Source organism: Drosophila miranda, chromosome 2 (genome assembly GCF_003369915.1).
Source record: "Drosophila miranda strain MSH22 chromosome 2, D.miranda_PacBio2.1, whole genome shotgun sequence".
In the NCBI taxonomy this organism is placed as follows: Eukaryota; Metazoa; Arthropoda; class Insecta; order Diptera; family Drosophilidae; genus Drosophila; species Drosophila miranda.
Window position 1 is genome coordinate 10,418,147 of NC_046675.1, and position 20,016 is coordinate 10,438,162.

At 45.3% G+C, this 20,016-nt stretch overlaps 5 protein-coding genes across 7 annotated transcripts; all 5 read right to left on the minus strand.

The window, feature by feature from the left end:
• Positions 1-1,486: 1,486 nt before the first annotated feature.
• On the minus strand, positions 1,487-1,786 carry LOC108154474. The gene has a single exon (XM_017284748.2). The coding sequence runs from the start codon at positions 1,742-1,744 to the stop codon at positions 1,589-1,591; it is 156 nt and encodes a 51-aa protein (XP_017140237.1). The 5' UTR covers positions 1,745-1,786; the 3' UTR covers positions 1,487-1,588.
• A 1,639-nt stretch (positions 1,787-3,425) lies between these two features.
• LOC108153970 (beta-1,3-galactosyltransferase 1-like) lies at positions 3,426-4,587 on the minus strand. Its single transcript, XM_017284066.1, has 3 exons — positions 4,536-4,587; positions 3,996-4,484; positions 3,426-3,901 (listed from the first exon to the last, which is right to left on the minus strand). Exons 1-3 carry the CDS (start codon positions 4,585-4,587, stop codon positions 3,426-3,428), a joined length of 1,017 nt encoding a protein of 338 aa, XP_017139555.1.
• A 1,140-nt stretch (positions 4,588-5,727) lies between these two features.
• LOC108156548 (glutamyl aminopeptidase) lies at positions 5,728-15,654 on the minus strand. Of its 3 annotated transcripts, none has more exons than XM_017288067.2 (7): positions 15,560-15,654; positions 15,091-15,491; positions 13,854-14,224; positions 7,389-8,354; positions 7,183-7,326; positions 6,628-7,119; positions 5,728-6,565 (listed from the first exon to the last, which is right to left on the minus strand). In XM_017288067.2, the coding sequence occupies exons 1-7, from the start codon at positions 15,567-15,569 to the stop codon at positions 5,890-5,892; spliced, it is 3,060 nt and encodes a 1,019-aa protein (XP_017143556.1). In that variant the 5' UTR covers positions 15,570-15,654; the 3' UTR covers positions 5,728-5,889. The 3 variants fall into 3 exon arrangements, with proteins under 3 accessions (XP_017143556.1, XP_017143555.1, XP_033244437.1); XM_017288066.2 differs by lacking the exons at positions 13,854-14,224; positions 15,091-15,491; positions 15,560-15,654 and adding exons at positions 8,469-8,955; positions 9,948-10,349; positions 13,502-13,631; XM_033388546.1 differs by lacking the exons at positions 13,854-14,224; positions 15,091-15,491; positions 15,560-15,654 and adding an exon at positions 8,469-9,025.
• Positions 14,424-14,874, minus strand: LOC108156549. The gene is made up of 2 exons (XM_017288068.2): positions 14,768-14,874; positions 14,424-14,706 (listed from the first exon to the last, which is right to left on the minus strand). The coding sequence occupies exons 1-2, from the start codon at positions 14,793-14,795 to the stop codon at positions 14,495-14,497; spliced, it is 240 nt and encodes a 79-aa protein (XP_017143557.1). The 5' UTR covers positions 14,796-14,874; the 3' UTR covers positions 14,424-14,494.
• Positions 15,655-15,981: 327 nt separating the features above from the next.
• Positions 15,982-19,959, minus strand: LOC108157076 (glutamyl aminopeptidase). Its single transcript, XM_017288912.2, has 6 exons — positions 19,730-19,959; positions 19,261-19,616; positions 18,475-18,619; positions 17,885-18,418; positions 16,871-17,802; positions 15,982-16,802 (listed from the first exon to the last, which is right to left on the minus strand). The coding sequence occupies exons 1-6, from the start codon at positions 19,919-19,921 to the stop codon at positions 16,124-16,126; spliced, it is 2,838 nt and encodes a 945-aa protein (XP_017144401.1). The 5' UTR covers positions 19,922-19,959; the 3' UTR covers positions 15,982-16,123.
• Positions 19,960-20,016: the final 57 nt, after the last annotated feature.

The window sequence follows — 20,016 nt, forward strand, 5'->3', positions numbered from 1 at the left end:
CTTTCAGCTCAGCTCAGTCTGCAATGTGCGCACTTGCACCGGTGCAGTGTGTTTGTTTTTTCAGAGCTTATAAATCAGCTATCAGCTCCGATTTCAGCTCCGCTTTCAGCTATAGTGTGCGCGAGCCCTAAGACGAGATTAACCAATTCAATCAAAATGTATATTTGTAAATTGATTACATTACAAGCGCAATTGATTCTTGGGTTTTATTCGCAACATTCCATCATAATGTGGCTGTCTTCGAAACAAAAAATCACCAGGCCATATACATAAGATACATAAGATAATCATCGTATTCTCAAATAAATTCAATTTAATTTAAATTTATTTTTCTTATACAACAAAACAATGATTTAATTATCTTCAATGTCCACTTACCCTTACATTTTGCATCTGTGTAAGAAGACATTTATGATTGTCCTGGTGTTCTGCCAACTGGCAGTTCGAAGTTCGGATAACTTCCTTTTGAAGGGTGGTCCCACAGCCGTCCGATTTGATTACTCTGCTATCCAACAAAAGAAACTATTTAGTGTGACTTGGGACTTTTTTCAGGATGAAACACGTGAAGTTGCTTATAAAACTTTTCTCGAAGCGTGCTGACGTTGAATTTATGACCTTGATCTGATCAAAAATCTAGTTTGAAATAATAGTTTCTTTATTTTTTTCAATTGGTTTTGTGCCAAAGAGTTAATAGAGCTTCAAAGCTGAGCTCGAACTTTGCTAAAAATATGGGGAGAACCGGAAATCCCCTTTTTCAAGTATATTGTAAAATAGTTACATTTTAGCCAAAGTTTTGAAAAGGGTTTTTTTACTCCACGCTACACACTTCGCTTGGTTAGGTTGCCCTTCTAACTTTATAACCCAACAAATGAGATAGGGGAAAATATATAAAAATACCGCTTTAGAATGGCAAACCATTTTCCGCAGCAGTGTGAACTATTTCTATTGAGTGGGAGAATGGACATCAGGAACATGTTTGAGCCTAAATCCGTCCCGATGAGCAAGTCATTCAATGGTTCCGGTGTAATCTCAATTTCAGATAGTTCGACTTTTCCACATGTGCAACACATATCAGCTGATTAACGTTTTAATTTTAGCGTACAATTTCATCAATCAGCACTTTCGGATGAGCGAAATGTTTAATATTTAGTTCGTAATCGAATGGGGATCAAGAAACGAAGCGAGTTTAAATGCTCGATTTGCAGGGTGTCTGTCATTTTCTCTGTGTCAATTGTCTTAGTTGATTTTGTTCATCTCGTGCCTCTTTCAATTGAGATGCTCATATGCACATATTCATTATCTTGTTGGATGCGTTCGTCTGTGCTTCCTGCTCGTCTATTTCGCATCTTTCTTGCTTTATTCTTTCCACCGCCAAAAATTGGCTACCTTAAACTACAACACTATGACACGAGATTTTTATGGATTGGATAATATCGGATTATAGTCAGGTGTGTGTTATGAAAAATAAAAATAAAACATAAATCAATTTAATGCAACAAAAAAATCATTTTTTTTTTATTATGAGTTCCAAGATTGGGTTCGAGTGTTTGCTATCGAGCTTCCAAATGGGTTGTCAATGGTCCTATTCTCAGCTTGACGCGGATTTGGCTGTTGTGATCCATGGGCACAATGGAGACCGCAACAAGCAAGCCATGATCAAAAAGGTGGCCTCAGTAGCAGGGGCACTCATTAGCATGAGCAAAGCCACCACCAAGATGGCCATCAGGAAAGTTGAAGACTGCATGATGTATTGTTGCTTGAACTAATTACTGAACTAATACTCGATACGAAGGGGCTCCTATTTATACGAGCTCCCAGACAGTTCTGTAGCGCTGGCCAATGTTACGTAAAGCCGGAATCATAAGTCGTTGGGCAGTGCGCAAATGTTTGCTTAGGTGCAACTTGCCTAAGCAGCTAAATATTTATTGTGTGGTCCGCGTGGGAGATCATAATTATCATTATGGCCATTCATTTTATATTACGAGTAGTTATTTACACTAGGCCGTCAGCCATCGAGTGTTTTACGGGGCATCAATGGATGACGGGTTGGCTCGTCATAGCTGTGATCTCGGCCTGGGGTACAGGTGCCCCGGGCTAGGGCTTGTCCAAACAAATACAAACAACAACATGCAAAGGAGCTTGGTACTGCTCTTAAAGTACCGGAGGGATAACACCATTCATGTACAAAAACGGCTGGGAAACCAACCAAACCTTCTCAGGACGAAGACGGCGAGGAGACTCAGTCAGAGGAGAGACCGTCTTCAGACAGCAACTGCAGCGGGGATGCACCCGAAAATTGTCTTCCAATAAGACCACAAACTGAGGATGTGCTCCACATGCATGGGTCCTAATCAACCTGACATTCCTCCGAACGGCTTTTGTGACTGCATCTCATGGCGAGCATTCCGTCAAGTCTAATCTCTGACTCTCTGAATACATGAACAATGCTCTCCTATGTAAGGAGAGTAAGCACGATAAGGAGTGCGTGCGAGAGAGACAGAAAATCAGTCTGAGCGTGTCTGATTGAATTTATTGAATAATTATTATCATAATTATTATTCTTGATATTTATTGTATAATTATTATCATAATTATTATTCTTGATTTTTCTCTGAGATTTGTGAATGCCCCAGATTTTCGTCTTTTGCGGGGGCGGAAGGGGGTGTAGCGAAATTTTGAAACTAACTTGTCAAGGTCCGATATCACAGGAGTGTGGATAGGCAAAGCCGACCATGAAACCTGTGTGTTAGAGAGAGACAGAGCGAGAGAGACTGAAATTGTTTTCTTGATCCTGGCTATAATAACTATACGATCTGGTTCAGATTTGGCACTCTAGAAGATATAGTAATCTTCGACAATTTCGCGTTTTCTGTTTTCTCGAATATTTGATATTGTGAATGCCACAGATTTTCTCCCTTTGTGGGGGCGGATGTGGGCGGGGCGAAGTTTTGAAATATACTTGTAACAGTGACATATCATAGAAGTTCGGATATAAAATGTCGTTGCTCTAGCTCTTATAGTCTTTGAGGAACGGACAGACAGATATCAACCGATTCGGCTATTGATGCTGATCAAGAATATATATACTTTATGGGGTCGGAAACGCCTCCTTTTTGACGTTACACAAATCCATTTTCACCGAAAATCTAATATACCCCAATACTCATTTTGAGTATCGGTTATATAAAGGAAAATAAGTTATCTCTGTTATAGTAAGATCTGTAAGCAGTCAACGAGTACGATAGCAAATACACATAATTATCCATAAGTAGTCCCAAGAAACCACCCGTAGTAACTATATATTTATCACTTCCGTGGGATAATAATAAAATACCCAATTCACTCAGGTTTTAAGAAATAAAATCATTTTACATTTTTAACTCAATACATGTTGAGTACCTGTAAAGGTTCGTTTTCGAACGTTTCTAATCAACGATGGGATCTGGCGGCGCGCACTTTTCAATATAGTCAGAAAAGAACTTCCACGCATCCCTTAATTGGCGTCCCTTCACCTGATGCTGAATGATCATTGCCTTGAACGAGCAGAACCTAGTTGTGCGTAGAATGGTGAATAGCGAACTATGCCTGGGCTTCAGGTGAGCCTGCTGGGCATAGAGTCCAGTGACATAAATGTCCTCTAAGTAACACCTGGTAGACCAGGCAGCTTCGTACAGGCGCTGCACCGCATCTATGGAGAGAAGGTAGCCGCCCCCTGAAAGATACTCTAGATATGTGCTGTGTGGATACATGTAGTAGGGCATGTACCACTTGCTGTTCACATTGATAAGGGGTTGTGAATTAGTGAACTTATTCCCTAGCATCACTCCATTGGTGGCTCTCAGGCTGGACTGCCACCTTGACGTATACAATATGCTATCGTTATATAGCGGTACAGTGCCACCTAGGATAAATTGCAGCAAATTGGGAACATTAACAAATGTGTCGTCGTCGCACTTAAAGAAATAAGCTGTGCTCTTGGAGCAACTGTTGTTGACGTTGCTTTAGAGCCAGCACGGACTTCAGCGTCAGATTGTTGTAGGTGTCTATAAAGTCCTCCTGGAGAATGTCGTTGTATCGGTATGCCTCCTCCCAGACCTGAACTAGAGATTCGTTGTCGCGAGGGGAGCTATACTTGCTACGGCCAAGGAGAAACACGACTTGCACAGAGGCCGTCAGAGTCTCGCCCTCACCACTGAGGAAGTCCGAGTAGAGGCGCAATCGGCTCTCCATGGGCGGACGGTAAGATCCCTTGAGGTGGCTATGCAGCTTGGCAAAGACTGGATAGTTAAAGTGTGTGGTGTTACCCCAGGTCTCCCGAATGTCCTGGCGTTGGTCATAGCCGTTTACGCTCGACGCCACGACAATTAGTAGAAGAGTTTTGCTCTTACAAAAGCCACGAGGCACAATTAGAGCAGTATCGTCCAATGGGCTGATGTAGTCACTCAGGTTGAGGGACGTGCCAATCGTCCAGTCCGAAAGAGGCGCTGAAAAGCAGAGGTTTGAATAGGAAGTAGGTACACATGTTTATACTGTACTATTGCGCTTGAGTAAGTCCTGATAATTGATAAACTGGTAAACGTGGTACATCGTGTAGAGGAAAAGCGCTATCAGGATGTAAAGGAAACCTCGAAATAAAATTATTGGGGTTGCTCTTTGGCATTGTGTAAGCTTCCACTTGACAGCAGAATAGTTTAAGTTAACTTTTCCTGGGTACATGACAGACGGACAGTGTACACCTATACGCTGCTTCTAAAGCCAACTGAAGAGGATAGAAGCTGGCCTGGATACGCGCTTCGCTGGAAAGATTCAACCAATTTTATTATTTGTCTAATACTACCCTTTACGATACAGTCAAGTGAGTATATGCAATTCATAAAGGCATAACCGTTTACCCTTGGGTTCAATACGAAATTGTTAAGATTATCTAAAGTCGCAACCTTTTTGTATCAATTCAAGCCAGGCCCGTCTAATGCACAGACTGGTCTTAATGATATATAATGATGATCTTAATGTTTTTAGCGTTCAAAATATAGTAAACAATTGTAAATTGGCTGGTGACGGACGCTATATCCTGAGTGTCACATACATATACACGAGATCAATATACCCTGGTCCTCTTTGAGTACCTCTTGAATCGTATGAATATCACAATTGTTTAACCATGTGGCCAGCCTATTTGCAAATTAAATACAATTATTTTGATTAGCCCATCCAAGCTATATTTTAGTGTAAATATTGTTTGTCATTTGGTTAGTCTCCTCTGGAAGATCTTAGTGCAAAGTGTCGACCACCGTAGTGGAACGGAAGAACACCGTTTAGCTCCCAAAGTTCTTGCCATATTCGTTGTCTGCAATTTTTTAAAGATTGAAATGTGGATAAAGTACACGTACTCTAGTTTTGCTAAATGGTTAACAGATAGGTCTATCTCCTTAATCTGGAAGTTTTGCTAATAGTCTTGTCCTTTGTTTGTAAAAAAACTATTTAAAAATAGGAATAATTTCCGACCTAATAAAATATATATTATATATAAACATATTTTAGATCAGGATGGCAATCCCTCTGTATATTTCAATGGAAGCTATCTGAACGAAATATGTCTAATTAGCTTTTTTCAGGAATCATTGCAAACATATGTACATAGATTCCTGGATACTAGCTTGGGGCTGGATAGGTTACCATTGAATCAGGCATTCAGCCCATTCAACAACAAAGAAAAGCAATGCAGAATTTTGTATCTATTAGTTTCTTCAAAATATCATACGTATTCACAATTCTTCATTCACATTTGAAAAGCACTTGCTGCTTTAGTTGGCTACGAGTAAGACTATGTTCAATTCCATTGGTAGTTTTTACATTATTGTATTTTACAGGGGGCTAAAGCAATGCGAATCAATTGATACTATTGGTAACCGTAGACTGTTCCGCGTAGTTGGCCAACCACTCGCCCAATTGATCCTTGTTCAGTGCCAGCCACTTGATATTGGCCTTGACGGTTTCCAGGGCCTGTTGGCGGGCCGCGGTTCCAGCTCCCGCTTCCGGATACTTCTCGAAAAAGTGCTGCATCTCTTCCAGCTTGGTTTGAGTGTAGAAGCGCGCCGTGATGGTTGGAATAAGGCGACCCAATGTTCGCTCGTTAATGCCAAAGCGCTCTACCAGCTGCTCCCAGTTCTCGCGCACATAATCCCAGACAAGACTCTGTCCCACGGGATTAACCGAAATATAGCCCAGAAGCGTGAAATAGTCCTGGCGGCGGACGTTGCTTTCGTCCGAGGCCAGATTGATGTAGCGCTGCAACAGCCATGGCACCTTCACGGCAGCCAAGGCGTTCATAAGCCTCAGCTTTTCCTGCGCATCGGTCTCGGCCAGATACAGTTTCCAGACCTGGTCCCAGGCAGCTTCGGTGTTGACCTGCTGCAGACCGTAGTAGTACACGACATCCCGGATATCAGGACTGGGGCGTGTTTCAGGAGTGGCCAACCACTGGTTGAACAGAGTAACAGCCTGCTGCAGCGAGCTCTCGTGCCCGACGGCGCAGGCAGAGCTTAGAACCTTGATGCGGAGGCGGCTGTAAAATATACCAAAGTCAATAACATAAACTAACCCAGCTTTACGTGTGCAGTTGCTTACTTTTCCAGATGATCTGTGCCAACGGTAAACGTGACCGTCTCCACAATGGGCGTTAGTAGTTTGCGGGCGTATGTGGTGAAGTTGCTGTAAAGATCGGTGTAGTAAACGCGGTTCCGCAGCGTTGCTAGCGACGAGGTGCCAACACTCCAGGGCACATAGTCCTGCTCGCTCTCCAGATAGGTGCTCAGGTCGAGGGCCACGGCATAGTTCAACTGTCCAGCAGCGGCCAGGGTATTGGCATCGTTCAGTAAATGCGCACGATCCGCGGTGCTGAAGGATTCCCGTGATGCCTTGAGCGCAGCTGTGAGGGCAGCCCACTGCTCTGCCGCATAGTTAACGCGATAATAGCCAACCTGGTCCTTATTAAACTTGATCCAGCTGGCCTCGCTAGCTAGCGTAATGCTGGCCTCGTTGTCGTTGTGGTTGAATATCGTCGACTGCACCTCGCTGTTGATGCTGCTCGTGTAGGTGATTGGGATTGACCAACGATAACTGTAAACGACAACAAACGATCGTTTGATTCAATAAGGCAATAGTGAGTGAGGCTAAACGTACTTGAAAGAAGAGGCCTCTGCTTCGACTTCATAATCATCCAAATTGGCCAAGAAACGCTTCTGGGTTAGCTTGTAGGTGTTCCCATTCTTCTCCACCTCGACAACTGGCACCCCCATTTGTTCTGTCCACGTTTCCATGATCTGCCTGTGAGTGAGAACGAATTAGTGGATGCGTCCGCACAAACAACAGAAGATAGAGGCACTCACTTGACATCAAATTCGAGGCCCTCTTCCTCCTCAATGGCGGTTAAGAAATCTTCCGTGGTGGCTGTGGAGTAGATGTTGTTCTTCAGATAGCGAGTTGTACCGTTCTTGAACTTGGTCTCGCCCACAAGGTTCTCCAGCATGCGCACCAAGGCTGCACCTTTTGAGTAAGTAATTGTATCGAAGTATTCGGTAATCTCAGCGGGGCTTTCAATTGACTTCACAATTGGATGGGAGGCCAGTGTGGCATCGATGACAAGCACTGGATGGAGCTCCTCGATGACAAACTGATTGTCCATATCCCAGTCTGGATGCATGTGCTTCGTTCCCTTGTATTCCACGAATGAGGCAAAGCCCTCGTTCAGCCAAAGGTCACTCCACCAGTTCATAGTGACCAGGTTGCCGAACCACTGGTGCGCCAGCTCGTGCGCCACGACGATGGCCACACGTTGCTTGTTCACACTGGAGCTGGTGGCCTCATCATACAACAACGCTGTCTCGCGGAAGGTCACAAGACCCCAGTTCTCCATAGCCCCGGATACAAAATCGGGAATGGCGACCAAATCCAGCTTGGGAAGGGGATAGGAGATGTTGAAGTAGTCGATGTAATAGTCGAGGACGCCAACTCCAATGTCAAGAGCATATTGAGTCTTCTCCACTTGGGCTGCTGGGGCGAATGAGCGCACTTCAATCGAAGGGTTTACTGCTGAATTTGTGGTCTTGTGGGCAAAGTCCGAAACCACGAACGCAGCCAGATATGTGCTCATGGGCACAGTCTCCTCGAACGTCACTTCAGTCAGATCCCCGTTTAAATCCTCGGTGGCCACAGGCATGTTCGAGAGTACGTGGTACTCATCGCCGCTGGGTCGAGCAATTGTTATGGTAAACTGGGCCTTCAGGGCTGGCTCATCGAAGCAGGGGAAGGCCCAGCGGGCATAGGTGGGCTCGAATTTGGTGCTGGCAATCCACCTGTAGGGAAAATGTAAAGACTTTAGCACAGCAATCATGGCAAAGACGTGCTTCAAGCATGGTAAGTAAATTGGGTGCATGCAAGGGAAGGGCGGGTGTTAGTAGCTTTGCTACCTGGTGCGATTCTTCAGCTTGTCCCAGTAGGAGCTCTGATAGAGGCCTGTGATGCGATCCGTCAACGAACCGTTGAAGTTCAGGCGCAGCGTATAGTTGCCCACGTCCAGGGGCTGCTCGAACTCTGTCACCCAGTACTCAAATTCGGGATAGGAGAACGTCAGGGCCGGGGCTATGCTCTTCAGCGGCGCTCCCGACTCGTCCAAATGCTGCACATCGACAGTGCTCACATTCATCTGCTTAATGTGCACGGGTATGAAGGCAATCGGCTCCAGTACCTCTAGGCTGATACTTATATTGCCCGTATAGTTCTTCTTGTTGAGATCTGGCCGCAGCTTCATGGTGTACTTGCTCGGCTTCAGCTCTTTTGGCAGCCGGTAGCCTAGTTTCTGCAACACCTTGCTTGCTGCTCTGACGGCGGGCGCGAGGGTGGCCATGGTGCGTGATTTGGTATTGGAAGGCACTTGAGTGGTGGGGGCACGAATATCTAATGTGAATATTCGCAATTTTTAGCAATTAATGAATCTATTTTTTAGTTGACTTTGATTGTTTTTGCCCTAATTTTGATTCCTCAACAAAAAAAAACAACAAAAAAACCGAACTTAGCCCACTTAAGCCCCCTCTATTTAATTAGTTCAACTACTTGAAGTATTATTATTATTATTATTATATAAAGCTAATAAATAGTTAAAACTAGGTATTAACAGGGTATGGGGCTATAGCTGCTGAGGCCTTAAGCTCACTATAGTATTATTATACTACTTGAAGTAAATGGCGGAAAATATTGACGATTGTACATTTTTCTGGTAGAGTCATGCCATCTTTCCTCTAAACTTAAAAAAAAACCACGATATCTTTCATCTGAACTGCGATAAAATTATAAAATGAGCATTATTTTCGGTGGAAAACTAAAATACCCCCTTGGCTTGCAGTGGGTTAATCGTTCTCCATCAAGGATTGAAAACATATTCCGATTATGATATTCCGTCGAATATTACTAGCTATTTTGATCTCTCAGCTTGGCTCACATAATTTTATCCTATTGATGAAGAAATTTTCTACAAGATTGGCTAGTTTTTAGTCCTTGCTTTTATTGTATTTTGACTAGAACACGGTTTACAAATTAATGTTGCCCGCAACGAACCGGTTCAAAGAGAACCTTACCCGATTCAGGTTCGGCTATCGATACTATCGACTGGATACGAGTGGTGCGCGCTAAATAGAAATTGTTTGAAAGTGAATGAGCAAGGATTTAAATGCAATCTATTGGAATAAGTGATACACCTAAGTACGAATAAGAGGTCTGAAAATTTAAGCAGAGAGCATTCATCATCTAATAATATTTCTGGGACCAATAATCTCATAAATTTTATATCTTTACACGGTCCGAAAATATAGTTGGAAATTTATGGTTTTAATAATTGCAAAAATACTATCTTCCTGGCACTTTACTATTTGAATTTTCAATGAAGGACCAACCTGACAAAACGCTCAGAATTGGTTTGGTGGACAGCAACTGATCACGGTCCACATAGACAGTGCGTATGGTCGCATTCAGGGCCGCCTGCGTGCTGTTCGCCGCCTGCTGCCTCTGGTGCTCGTCGGCTATGTTCTTGCCCACATAGACGAGTGCCCCCAGCAGGAAGCCGCACAGCACCAGGAGGAACACGCAGAAGGCGACCAGTGTGAGAATGGTGTTGCCCGGGGCCTTGTGGGGCCGGTTGGTGTCCTTGATGCGGTGGTTATCGTCTGTGGAGAGACTGCTGCGTGGGCGCACGTTTTTTGTTGCATACATAGCCGTTGACTGTTTGTTCTGGTGATTAAATTAAGCTCTCAAGTAGACGCGTTCACACTGAGACGGTTGCCGAATGACTCGACTGGCTATTGTTGGCAAAAGGGGTAGATTTTAAATTTGAACTTGGTTTGATTTAAGACCGCACTATCGCAAAATGTCACTGTCAGCAGCTGTCTCGGAGCCCATTGGCTCTGTCTTAAATCACAATTTTAACTGTAGTTTTATCTTGAACCGAAGCTGCCAGCCCTCCCTGCTCCAATCCATTGTGTCATCGACAGGGGTAATTCGAGAGCGCAATAAACAGCCCAGACCGAATTACATGCGTCGCCGTTACCATCATCACTATTTATAATTTTCGAGCTACTTATAAACAAACCCGGGTATGTTTTCACAGCTTTTATGGTTGTGGCTCGGCTAGGTTACCAGGGGCAGGGGTATAGAGATAGAGAGATACAGAGAGTCGGCCATAATTTACTCCTCCCCGCGATGGAGCTTGCCTCAATTTTGTCTCGCTGCAGATCAATCAGATTACTGCCATTTCTGCCCCTCGCATGGTCACGTAATGAAGTTGGTCATTTCATGAAATTGTTACTTCAAATAGTTGGAGCAACACGATTCCATGGCTCAGAGTTGGAGCTGGTTAACCGCAAAGTCGCATTACAAATCCCCCAGGTTGTTGCAATGATCCGTCCACCACAGGCCACTTTCTACAGGGGCGTTGGTGTGCGATTGATTGACGGATGCATGGCAAAGGTTGTTGGCATCTCTAAACACTCTCTGTACTCCGACTCCGATCTGCGGAGTTAGTGCCATGGGAAGAAGTTGCAGATGCAGATTATAAGCCGTAAAAATGAATTGAATTGGCCATAAGCCCATGAGACACGTCTCCACTGACAATTATGTCAGGATGCATCTGAGAGAACCATTCACCCGTAGGTGGATGTGGATGCGGCTGTGTTGTGCTCGTAATTTATGCAGTATTCATTTCAGAGTGCACCAAATTGTGCGAAATGAGGAATTCAAGACTGTAGAATATGCTAATTTTCACCAGCTGCCAGGCAATTGTCTCTTGCCCGCCATCCCGACATCCCGCCCCATGCTATCCGATCAGGCCCATCATTTCATGGAGCCAGCGCCAGCCTCTGATGATGCAATGCAGCGACTCTGCCGCTGACTCAATTAAGGCGCGCACAAAGCAGCCGCGCCGCTCTGCCACAAAAACAGCAGTTGCATGACTACCTTATGAGCCAGCAGAAGACAAAGGCAGCTGCGGAGTAGAAGTACCAGTACCAGTACCAATATCAGTGACTGCATAATCTGACACGCCTCATCGCATCAACGAGAATACATGAGCATCTCTGCTCTGCGCATTCTCAGGCTGATGATCGCCCACCCACGGGGGGAGATGTCAAAAACTTGCGCTTCTAATGAGTGAGGAATACGAGTCTATTCGACTTCACTTGTAAGTCGGCCAGTTCAATGCACTTGGATCATTCTGGTTTATGGTTTCACGCAAACGTTTAGAGTTGTTGAAATTGAAATACATATACGAGGAGTACGTTTATGAAAAACACGTGCCTCTGGCTGTCCCTTTTTAAGGTCATAACTTTCACGAAACGGCACCTTACAGATGCGTTAGCAGCACAAATGCAAATCGTTTGGCATTTACGTGACATGTGCAGCCCAGATAAAATGAACAAAAAGCCAACCCAACCCCCAACTCCCGCAGTGGGATGACACATGACAAAGGTCGTCTCTACGTGCTTGCAATTTCTGATATTTAAACAAAAATCAAATAATAAAAAAAACAACAATAAATATAAAAGGAGATAGTGGGCAAAGACAGAGAAATGATTGCCACAGTTTGTGTGTTTGAGGTTAACGGAATGCAAAATATCGTAAGTTTATCAATCAGGGAGGTTGCATAAGATCGCACAAAGGCAGACCCATAGATATTGAATGGGCGATTACAGAAATATAGCCAATTAATTAGCAAAGCTTTTCTTTTATCGAAGAAACCAATAAATCAGGGCGCTATAAAGGAGAAAGAGTTGAATAGACATCTGAGCTTCGGGTCCATTAAATTCACACTTCAGAAGGTGTTAAATACCTTATCCATTGATCCCGCTTTATTAGCACTGAAATCCCATTCAAGCAAAACTTCTTTGACCATTCGTCGGAGGTTCTTTTCCCACACTAAACACGAAATTTCGCCCAAGGAAAAAACAAAAAAGAAATCAGTGTCAATGAAAATGAAAAATGAAAAAATTCAAAATATTCGACCAGTGTGCCTCGGGTTCGGCCAAACTTTCAAGAACAAAACAAAACCAGAAATGAGAAATGAGAAAGAGACAGAGCAAGGGGGAAGCAAAAGAGAATACTACGACAAGTAGCTGGCAGTCAATGATGTCGACCCATTTCGTTTTGGCTTTGGAAGAAAGTAATTTCTCAGGCGACCATCGGCCAGCGGCTGCCAGAGACAGAGATAGAGCCAGAGCCAGAGCAAGAGACTTGAGCCATTGAGGCGAACGGAACATCTTGGCGGCTCCCAGCTCCGAGTGTATTGGCCGATTTAAGGCCAAGAACTTGCGCGGCAAGTGAACTATGTGTATGCACGGGGCTAGTGCAGGGGCAGGGGGCAGGGAGCAGGGGCCTGGGCTGACTCCAAGCCAGTTTGCAACCGAGGAGGAGTGGAGGTGGAGAGATGGGACGCATGCGCTGTTGCAACCTGTTTTCCGTGCCCATGCGGTGTTCTGCTGCCCGCTGTTATTTATCGGCGGCTCTTGTTTATCGTGTTCATTGTTGAAAGTCAAAGTTGGCATAGAATTCCATGGAGTTCTGTGGCCGCATTTCGACCACGACTCGAATACTCGTATTACGGTGCGAATATTAAAATTAGTTGCCGCCTCAATGCGTCCAATTAGAACGCGAGCACTCAGAGCAGAGAGACACATATAACGGATCGGTTCAATGACAATGACAGCGGTCCGGTGGAGCTTTAAACGGTATATGTTTTGATCCACACTCGTATTATTTTCACGTTTTGCACTGTGTCGCCTGCTTTATTGGCACCTGCTCTTTCGGCAGCTTTGGGCTTGAGCTTCTTGATTTACAGTTACAGCTTCTGTGACAGTGACAGCGCGAGATCTCAGTGTGGGCGGAGTTAATTATTAATTTACTTCGCTGGGCCTATGACCAGCAGTTCATTTGGCTCTACTGCCTTCAGCTATACTCGTACTTGATTCAAATCGGCGAAGAGGAGCGCGCGCGCGATGTGAGATGAGATCGGGCTCGAAATAAAAGACGCGACGCGCGCATTCACAACCGTCGCGCTTGAAAATATAAGGTAGTTTATTCGCTCTCTCTCTGGAGCTCTTTCAAATCATAAACTTTCGATAAGAAAAACCTAGTGTTGTAAAAGTCGCACACACCAAAAAGCGAGAGAGAGCTTTTGTTGCGTTCGATTCTTTCGTGTAAGCTCGCCTGAACAGCTGAGACCGGCTTTGAAGCAAGCTGAGAATCAACACCAACTCCAAGAGCATGCATTTGGGGTATTCGGTATTCAATACTTAACTTGCACTTGTACTCACTTTTGATTGCCCTCGGCATCTGTGTAGCTGCTTCTGTAGCTACCCGTCAGACTGTCGAGGTTGCAGTCGAAGCTGGCGGACAGGGTATAGGCCTTGTTCATGCTGAGCACCTCCTTGAGTTTAATGATTAGCAGCTCTCTCGTGTCGTCCAGATAGTACTCGTCAATGGCGATGCGCATGCGTGCCATCATATTGAGGATACTGATGCTGTGCACATTCAGGTCCTTGGCGTGCAGAACAATCAGATTAGTCACCTCGTTCAGCTGGAACTGTATGGACACGGTGCCCTCGCAGCCGCCTGTTTGCAGGTCGGGATGAATGTATATCTTGTACTTTATGGGCCTAAGCTCAGTGGGCAGACGCCATTCAATCTAGGGGAAGGGGTTGTAAAGATTATTAAATATCCATCATCGATAATAAGCATTTCCATAAAGGAAACGATGGCTTGATAAGGTCTTGATACGATACGGAGAGATTGTCCCATAGTGGTCAGGTCGTAAAAAATGGACTTCGTCGGAATATGTCAGTCTCAGCATTATACGAGTGTGAGTGCATTTACGAGTAAGGTCATTTAATTGTGGAATTATATGTTTATTGACGCCATCGAAATACGAAAAACTAAACTATTGTAGACCTAAGAATCATCTGTTGGCTCTGGAATTCAACAGTTGTTCGGGAGTGCCAGTCCGCAATTGGTTTTGTATGTAGTCCTCGAGAACGTCCAATTTGCGCTGGGCCTCGTCCAGTTGGAGCCACAAGTTGTCCCTATGGACAAGCACTACCACGAGAGCCACAATCAGGCAGGTGGATAGCAGACCAAAGAATATGGCCACTCGCTCCGCTGTGATCCAGTCTAATACACGTAAGAGATAGTGTTCCTTGAATTCTTTCCGTTAACTAACATCGATGCATACCCTTTGTATTCTTCAATTTGAAACCCATCTCTGATCTTTACACCGAGCAGTGCGTTGTCCTCAATCAAACTGCCTCGACTGACCACTAAAACTGGCTAGGTTCTCTTCGGCCAACAATTTCTACTTTGATAAAACAAAACACAATCATTTAGTCCCAGCGATAAGTATTTGAAATGACTAAGAAATGACCACTCGGGAACATGATAAAACGCGAATTGGTAGCACCGCCGACTTTATGACGACCAACAGGAAAGTTTGTACTTTCCAATTGGTTTGGGTTTCTGTTAAGCTTTTGATAATTTTTTTTGTAGCACTGAACTTACCGCATCGGGATCAGGAAGTCCTGGTGGCAGTGTGGGGTAGATGGGATCGACTCCAGCTGCGGTGGTGGTAGTGGTTCCACTTCCAGGAGTTGTTCCATCTCCAGGGGTTGTTCCACCTCCAGGAGTAGTTGCACCGCCTGGGGAGGTTTCTGAACCGCCGCCAGGAGTTGTAGAACCCCCACTTGGTGTGGTGGCACCATCGCCAGTTGGCACGTTGGGATTGGCTGTGGTAGTTGTGGTGGAGGTCGAAGTGGTATCTGCCGTAAGGGCATCAATCTTGTCCAGGGCATCCTGCAGATCATTCTCCAGATCGGAATTCTGTACGGCCAGCACAATGGTGGAAATACAGAAGGCCGTTGTGGCCAGGCCTAGGAAGATGGCCACAAATTTGACAGTCAGCCCTAAAGGGTTCGGATTAAATACGTGATGACAATGCGGTTCTCCAATCAAACTATCAGGATGGACTCACAGGCAACCATTTTAGTCTATTATCCTTGCTCTTTCAGGAGAACTTTCAATTGCTTCCACTGCGCTGGGCGCCAAATTGGAAACTAAATGCAAACTGCGAGTTTGACCCAACAATTTGGACTTAGTAAACTGCGGCCAGATTGCTGGACGATATCTAGACATGCCATATAGCTCCCCGATCCACGATCCCCAGGGCCCAGATAAATAGTCTTTAGTCTTTAGGTTTATGCCTGGTCATTAGGGTGTAGACTTTTATGATATTATTGCAAGGTTGTATATCGGAGCTTATTGCCGGACAGTCGCAGACCCAGGATGATTGCGCCCCATCAAGATTGGCGCTAGGACAGCCAGTGCATGGTTATCGACGATTCTTGGGGCCATAGAAATCGCCACATTGTTGGATAAAATAAAAGAAATTCTTGGTTTTATTTATGGTTTGATTTTGGAACTTTATTTTATTGAACTTGAGCGGAAATTTTGTTTTTCTCTTATGCAATTCCTTCTAATTGCCAATTAGCTCTAAAACAGTTACGTATGAACATTTATTGTACAGTAAAGACCATCTTTACAATCGGTTTTCCTTGGTCAACGGAACGGAGGTGCCACTTAGCCAGTCGCTTATGTCACCGCTGTTCTGCTTCAGCCACTCGATGTTGTACTTGATGGTCTCCACCGCCTCCAGCCTGGAGTTGGCCCCGGCCCCGGACTCTGGGTACTTGGCATAGAACTGCTGCAGTTCCTCCAGCTTGACCTGGCTGGCAAAGCTCTTCGTGATCTGGGCAATCAGCCTGCCAAAGTTTCGATTTGTCAGCCCGAAACGAGCACTCAGCTGGGGCCATTGCTCTCGGTAGTAGTCCCACACCACGGGCTCGCCCACGGGGTTGCCAGCAATGTTCTGCACGCAGGTAAAATAGTCCTGGGAGCGCACAATACTCTCGTCACTGGCCAGTACGAGGAAGTTGAACAGCAACTGGGCGTCCTGAACACCAGCCAACCCATACATAAGCTTCAGCTTCTCGCTGGCATCCGTTTCCTCCAAGAAAAGTTCAAATAGCTTATCCCAGTCGGAGTTGCTAGTCGACTGCTGCATGCCGTAATAATAGACGATCTCGCGCAGATCGGGCGCTGGTCGGTTGGCGGCGGTGGGGTTCTGAAGCCAGGTGTTGAAGCTCTGAGCTGCCTGGTCCAGACAGTCGGGCAGGCCGAGGGAACAGGCCGCGGACAGGATGGACACCCGCAGTCGACTGTAATGTCGGAAGAGTAAGGAATTGTAAGAGGGGAATCGTTGGCTGAGAAGGGGGTCAGTGCTTACTTATTCAAGTGGTTATTCGCGTCCACACTCCAGCCCACTTCCTGGTAGACGCTGTCAACCAGAGTCCTTGCATAGGTCAAGTAGGAAACGTAGCCCTCGTTGAACATCAGGCTGCGTTGCAGCGCCTTAAGCTTCTCAGCCGCCACGTACCAGGGCGCAAAGTCACGCTCCTGGCCAAGGTAGGCGGTCATCTCCAGCGGAACTTTGTAGGACAGTTGGCTGGCATCGGCCACGGCGAAGGCATCATTCAAAAGATGGGAGCGATCGGCAACGTCGAATCGGGCGGGATCGGCTATCAATTGCTTGATGAGGGCATCCCAGAGACTATCTTCGTAGTTAACGCGATAATACCCCAATTGATGGACGTTCAGCTTAATCCACTGGACATCAACGTCCAAGGCGATTTCCGCCGTGTCATTATCGTAAGGGAACACGAAGCTCTCGACGTTGTCGTCCTCCCAAGCGTCGATGGTGTAAGTGACGGGCACGCTCCACCTGTACTGGAATTCGCTGTCTTCGGGAGCCTCCTCATAGCTGGCCTTGTTGGAGAGGAAGCGCTGCTGAGTAATGAGGAATCCAGCATCCCCACGGGACACATTCAGGACCGGGTAGCCCATCTGTTCGGTCCATGTGCGCATCAAGAGCTTCACATCAAAGTCTGTCACAAGGTCCACCTCGCTCAGGAAGTCATCCGTGACCGTGTTTTCAAACTGATACTTTACCAAATAGTTGGTAACAGCCTCCTCGAATTTTTCGGAACCTACAAGGTTCTCAAGCATCCGGATGACCGAGCCACCCTTCTCATAGCTGATGGTGTCGAAAATGGCGCTGATCTCAGCCGGTGACTCCACTTCCTGGACAATGGGGTGCGAAGAGAGTTTGGCATCATAGACCATGACAGGATGCAGGGCGATTATTTGGAATTGCTCCAGCTACGTGGCAGATTAAAGTATGATTAGTCTCGAGAAGAATATCATTGCATATGATTTATTATAATGGTGACCCATGACTTACCATTCCCCAGTCTGGATACACTGCGTTCACTCCCTTGTACTGCATGTAGCGGGCAAATCCCTCGTTTAGCCAGATGTCATTCCACCATTTCATGGTAACTAGATTGCCGAACCATTGGTGAGCAATCTCGTGGGCCAGGACGGAGGCGATAGACTGCTTGTTGGATGTCGAGCTGTAGCTCTCGTCGTAGAGTAGAGCCGTCTCGCGGTAAGTGACCAGACCCCAGTGCTCCATGGCATTGGAGGAGAAGTCGGGGATGGCAGCCATATCCAGTTTGGTCAGTGGATACGGCACATTGTAATACTGGATGTAGTACTCCGTGACGGCAGCTCCAAACTCTAAAGCAAAGTCAACCTTGTTCAGCTGGTGGGGAGTGGCAAAAGCCTCCATAGAGAAGTCCTCGCCAATCCCATTGGCATTAACAGTTGTGGACTTGGAGGCAAAATCGGAAACAATGATGCACACCAGGTACGTGCTCATCGATACAGTGCTCTCGAAGATGGCCTCCGTGTATTCGCCCAAATAATTGGATTCCTAAATGGTTTTATTAGATGAGCTGGGAAACGGAATTTAATAATGACTATGCTTACGGATAGCTTCATATTGGAGACTGCGTGGTAAGATCCTGTGGGATGTACCACTGTGATGGCGAAAGTAGCCTTCATCGCCGGCTCATCGAAGCACGGGAAGGCCTGGCGGGCATAGACTGGCTCGAATTGCGTTGACGAAATGTTTCTGCAACACAAAACAGGGATGTCAAAATTGCGTTAGATCGCTGAATAAAATCTGACTAAATAGGACTAAATTCTGCCGTGCCGTGTGCCGCGACGTTAGCTTGTATATGGGCGATTTCGCCAAAAAGTACACCACGGCAAAAAACATTAAAATTCTAAAAGAACAGATATTATTTTCTACATGTATTCAAAAATGACTTATTTACCCCATTAACATATTAAAATAAAGAAGAGTTCACTTTTTCTTTATGTTTTGGTATTGTTACAGTCATTATATCCCATAAGGAAGATTATTCTTGATAAACTGTTTCCTCAAAGTCTAAATATATTGAATTATCAAAAAAAATATCCAGAATATTTGCCAGATCTCGGCTTTTTTAAACTTTTGATCACTGTCATTTTTTGGTGAATATAGGTAGCAGTATCCTTGTTTTCTAGACAACAATAAATAAATAAATAAAGAAGCGAAAAAAAATCCGAAACTTTATACCAACAATTCAAATAACGGATAATTTTTAAAACAATTTATACAGTGGCGCCAACAGGTGTCGCCACCTCAAAATGTAGCTCGCATGTAGATGTCGCGTAGCGTATGTCGAGTATAAGCAAAATGAATTTCAAATCCCAGAAAAAATTACTTACCGTTGGTCTCCCGCTTCCGACTTGTAGGTGCTGCTGTAAAGACCCACCAGCTTGTCCGTCATATTTCCGTTAAAGAGAATACCCAAGGTGATGCTGGAATCCACCACCAGATCCTCCGTCAACGTTATGATCAGGAGCTGTCGTTCCACCTCCAAAACATATTCCACTACCTCTCGGTTCAGCACATAAACATTCGTCACATCCAACAGGTAAGAGTGCAAAATGATTTGATTCGTGGCCTCCACGACATCTATGGTGATCTTCTCCTGGCCGGTGAAGGTGCCAGTATCTAGGTCCGGATGCCAGTAGAGTTCGTAGTGTTTGGGCAACAGTGCAGTGGGCAGACGATAGTCAATCTACAGATCAAGTATATTATTGAATTTCAGAAAATTGGATAAACAAACGATTATCTGAATAGGAAGGTGTATAGCAACAGGTGCACATATACCTATACAAAAGTATAACTCACAATATCGTCGCGTCTCTCTCGCTGGAGGGTTGGACGCACATCTAGCTCCTTGTAGATGTCAATCTTTTCCTGTACATCGCGCAGATCCGCCTCCAGTTTCGCGTTCTGCACCGCAACCACTACAGTGGCCGTGGCAAAAGCCGCCACCGCCCAGGCCAGGACCACCTGCATCCAATTTCGCGACAAGAACATCTTTGCAATCCCAACAATCGCTAACGACTGAATAGCCAACCAAGAGTCCGCCAACCCGGCCCGTCCAACTCTAGCGATTAGCTGCCATATAACAA

Bases quoted from the DNA above. Each gene is read 5' to 3' on its own strand.
- LOC108154474 (XM_017284748.2), bottom strand. From the start codon at position 1,744: ATGCAGTCTTCAACTTTCCTGATGGCCATCTTGGTGGTGGCTTTGCTC.
- LOC108153970 (XM_017284066.1), bottom strand. From the start codon at position 4,587: ATGTACCACGTTTACCAGTTTATCAATTATCAGGACTTACTCAAGCGC. The intron at 4,485-4,535 runs GTACAGTATAAA...TCTGCTTTTCAG, and splicing joins GGACTTACTCAAGCGCAATA to CGCCTCTTTCGGACTGGACG. The intron at 3,902-3,995 runs GTCAACAACAGT...AATTTATCCTAG, and splicing joins CGTGCTGGCTCTAAAGCAAC to GTGGCACTGTACCGCTATAT.
- LOC108156548 (XM_017288066.2), bottom strand. From the start codon at position 10,263: ATGTATGCAACAAAAAACGTGCGCCCACGCAGCAGTCTCTCCACAGAC. The intron at 8,956-9,947 runs GTTGGTCCTTCA...TATTCACATTAG, and splicing joins AATTCTGAGCGTTTTGTCAG to ATATTCGTGCCCCCACCACT. The intron at 6,566-6,627 runs GTAAGCAACTGC...TATATTTTACAG, and splicing joins GGCACAGATCATCTGGAAAA to CCGCCTCCGCATCAAGGTTC.
- LOC108156549 (XM_017288068.2), bottom strand. From the start codon at position 14,795: ATGGGTTTCAAATTGAAGAATACAAAGG. The intron at 14,707-14,767 runs GTATGCATCGAT...TACGTGTATTAG, and splicing joins CAAATTGAAGAATACAAAGG to ACTGGATCACAGCGGAGCGA.
- LOC108157076 (XM_017288912.2), bottom strand. From the start codon at position 19,921: ATGTTCTTGTCGCGAAATTGGATGCAGGTGGTCCTGGCCTGGGCGGTG. The intron at 19,617-19,729 runs GTGAGTTATACT...CTTGATCTGTAG, and splicing joins GAGAGAGACGCGACGATATT to ATTGACTATCGTCTGCCCAC. The intron at 18,419-18,474 runs GTAAGCATAGTC...AAAACCATTTAG, and splicing joins TCTCCAATATGAAGCTATCC to GAATCCAATTATTTGGGCGA.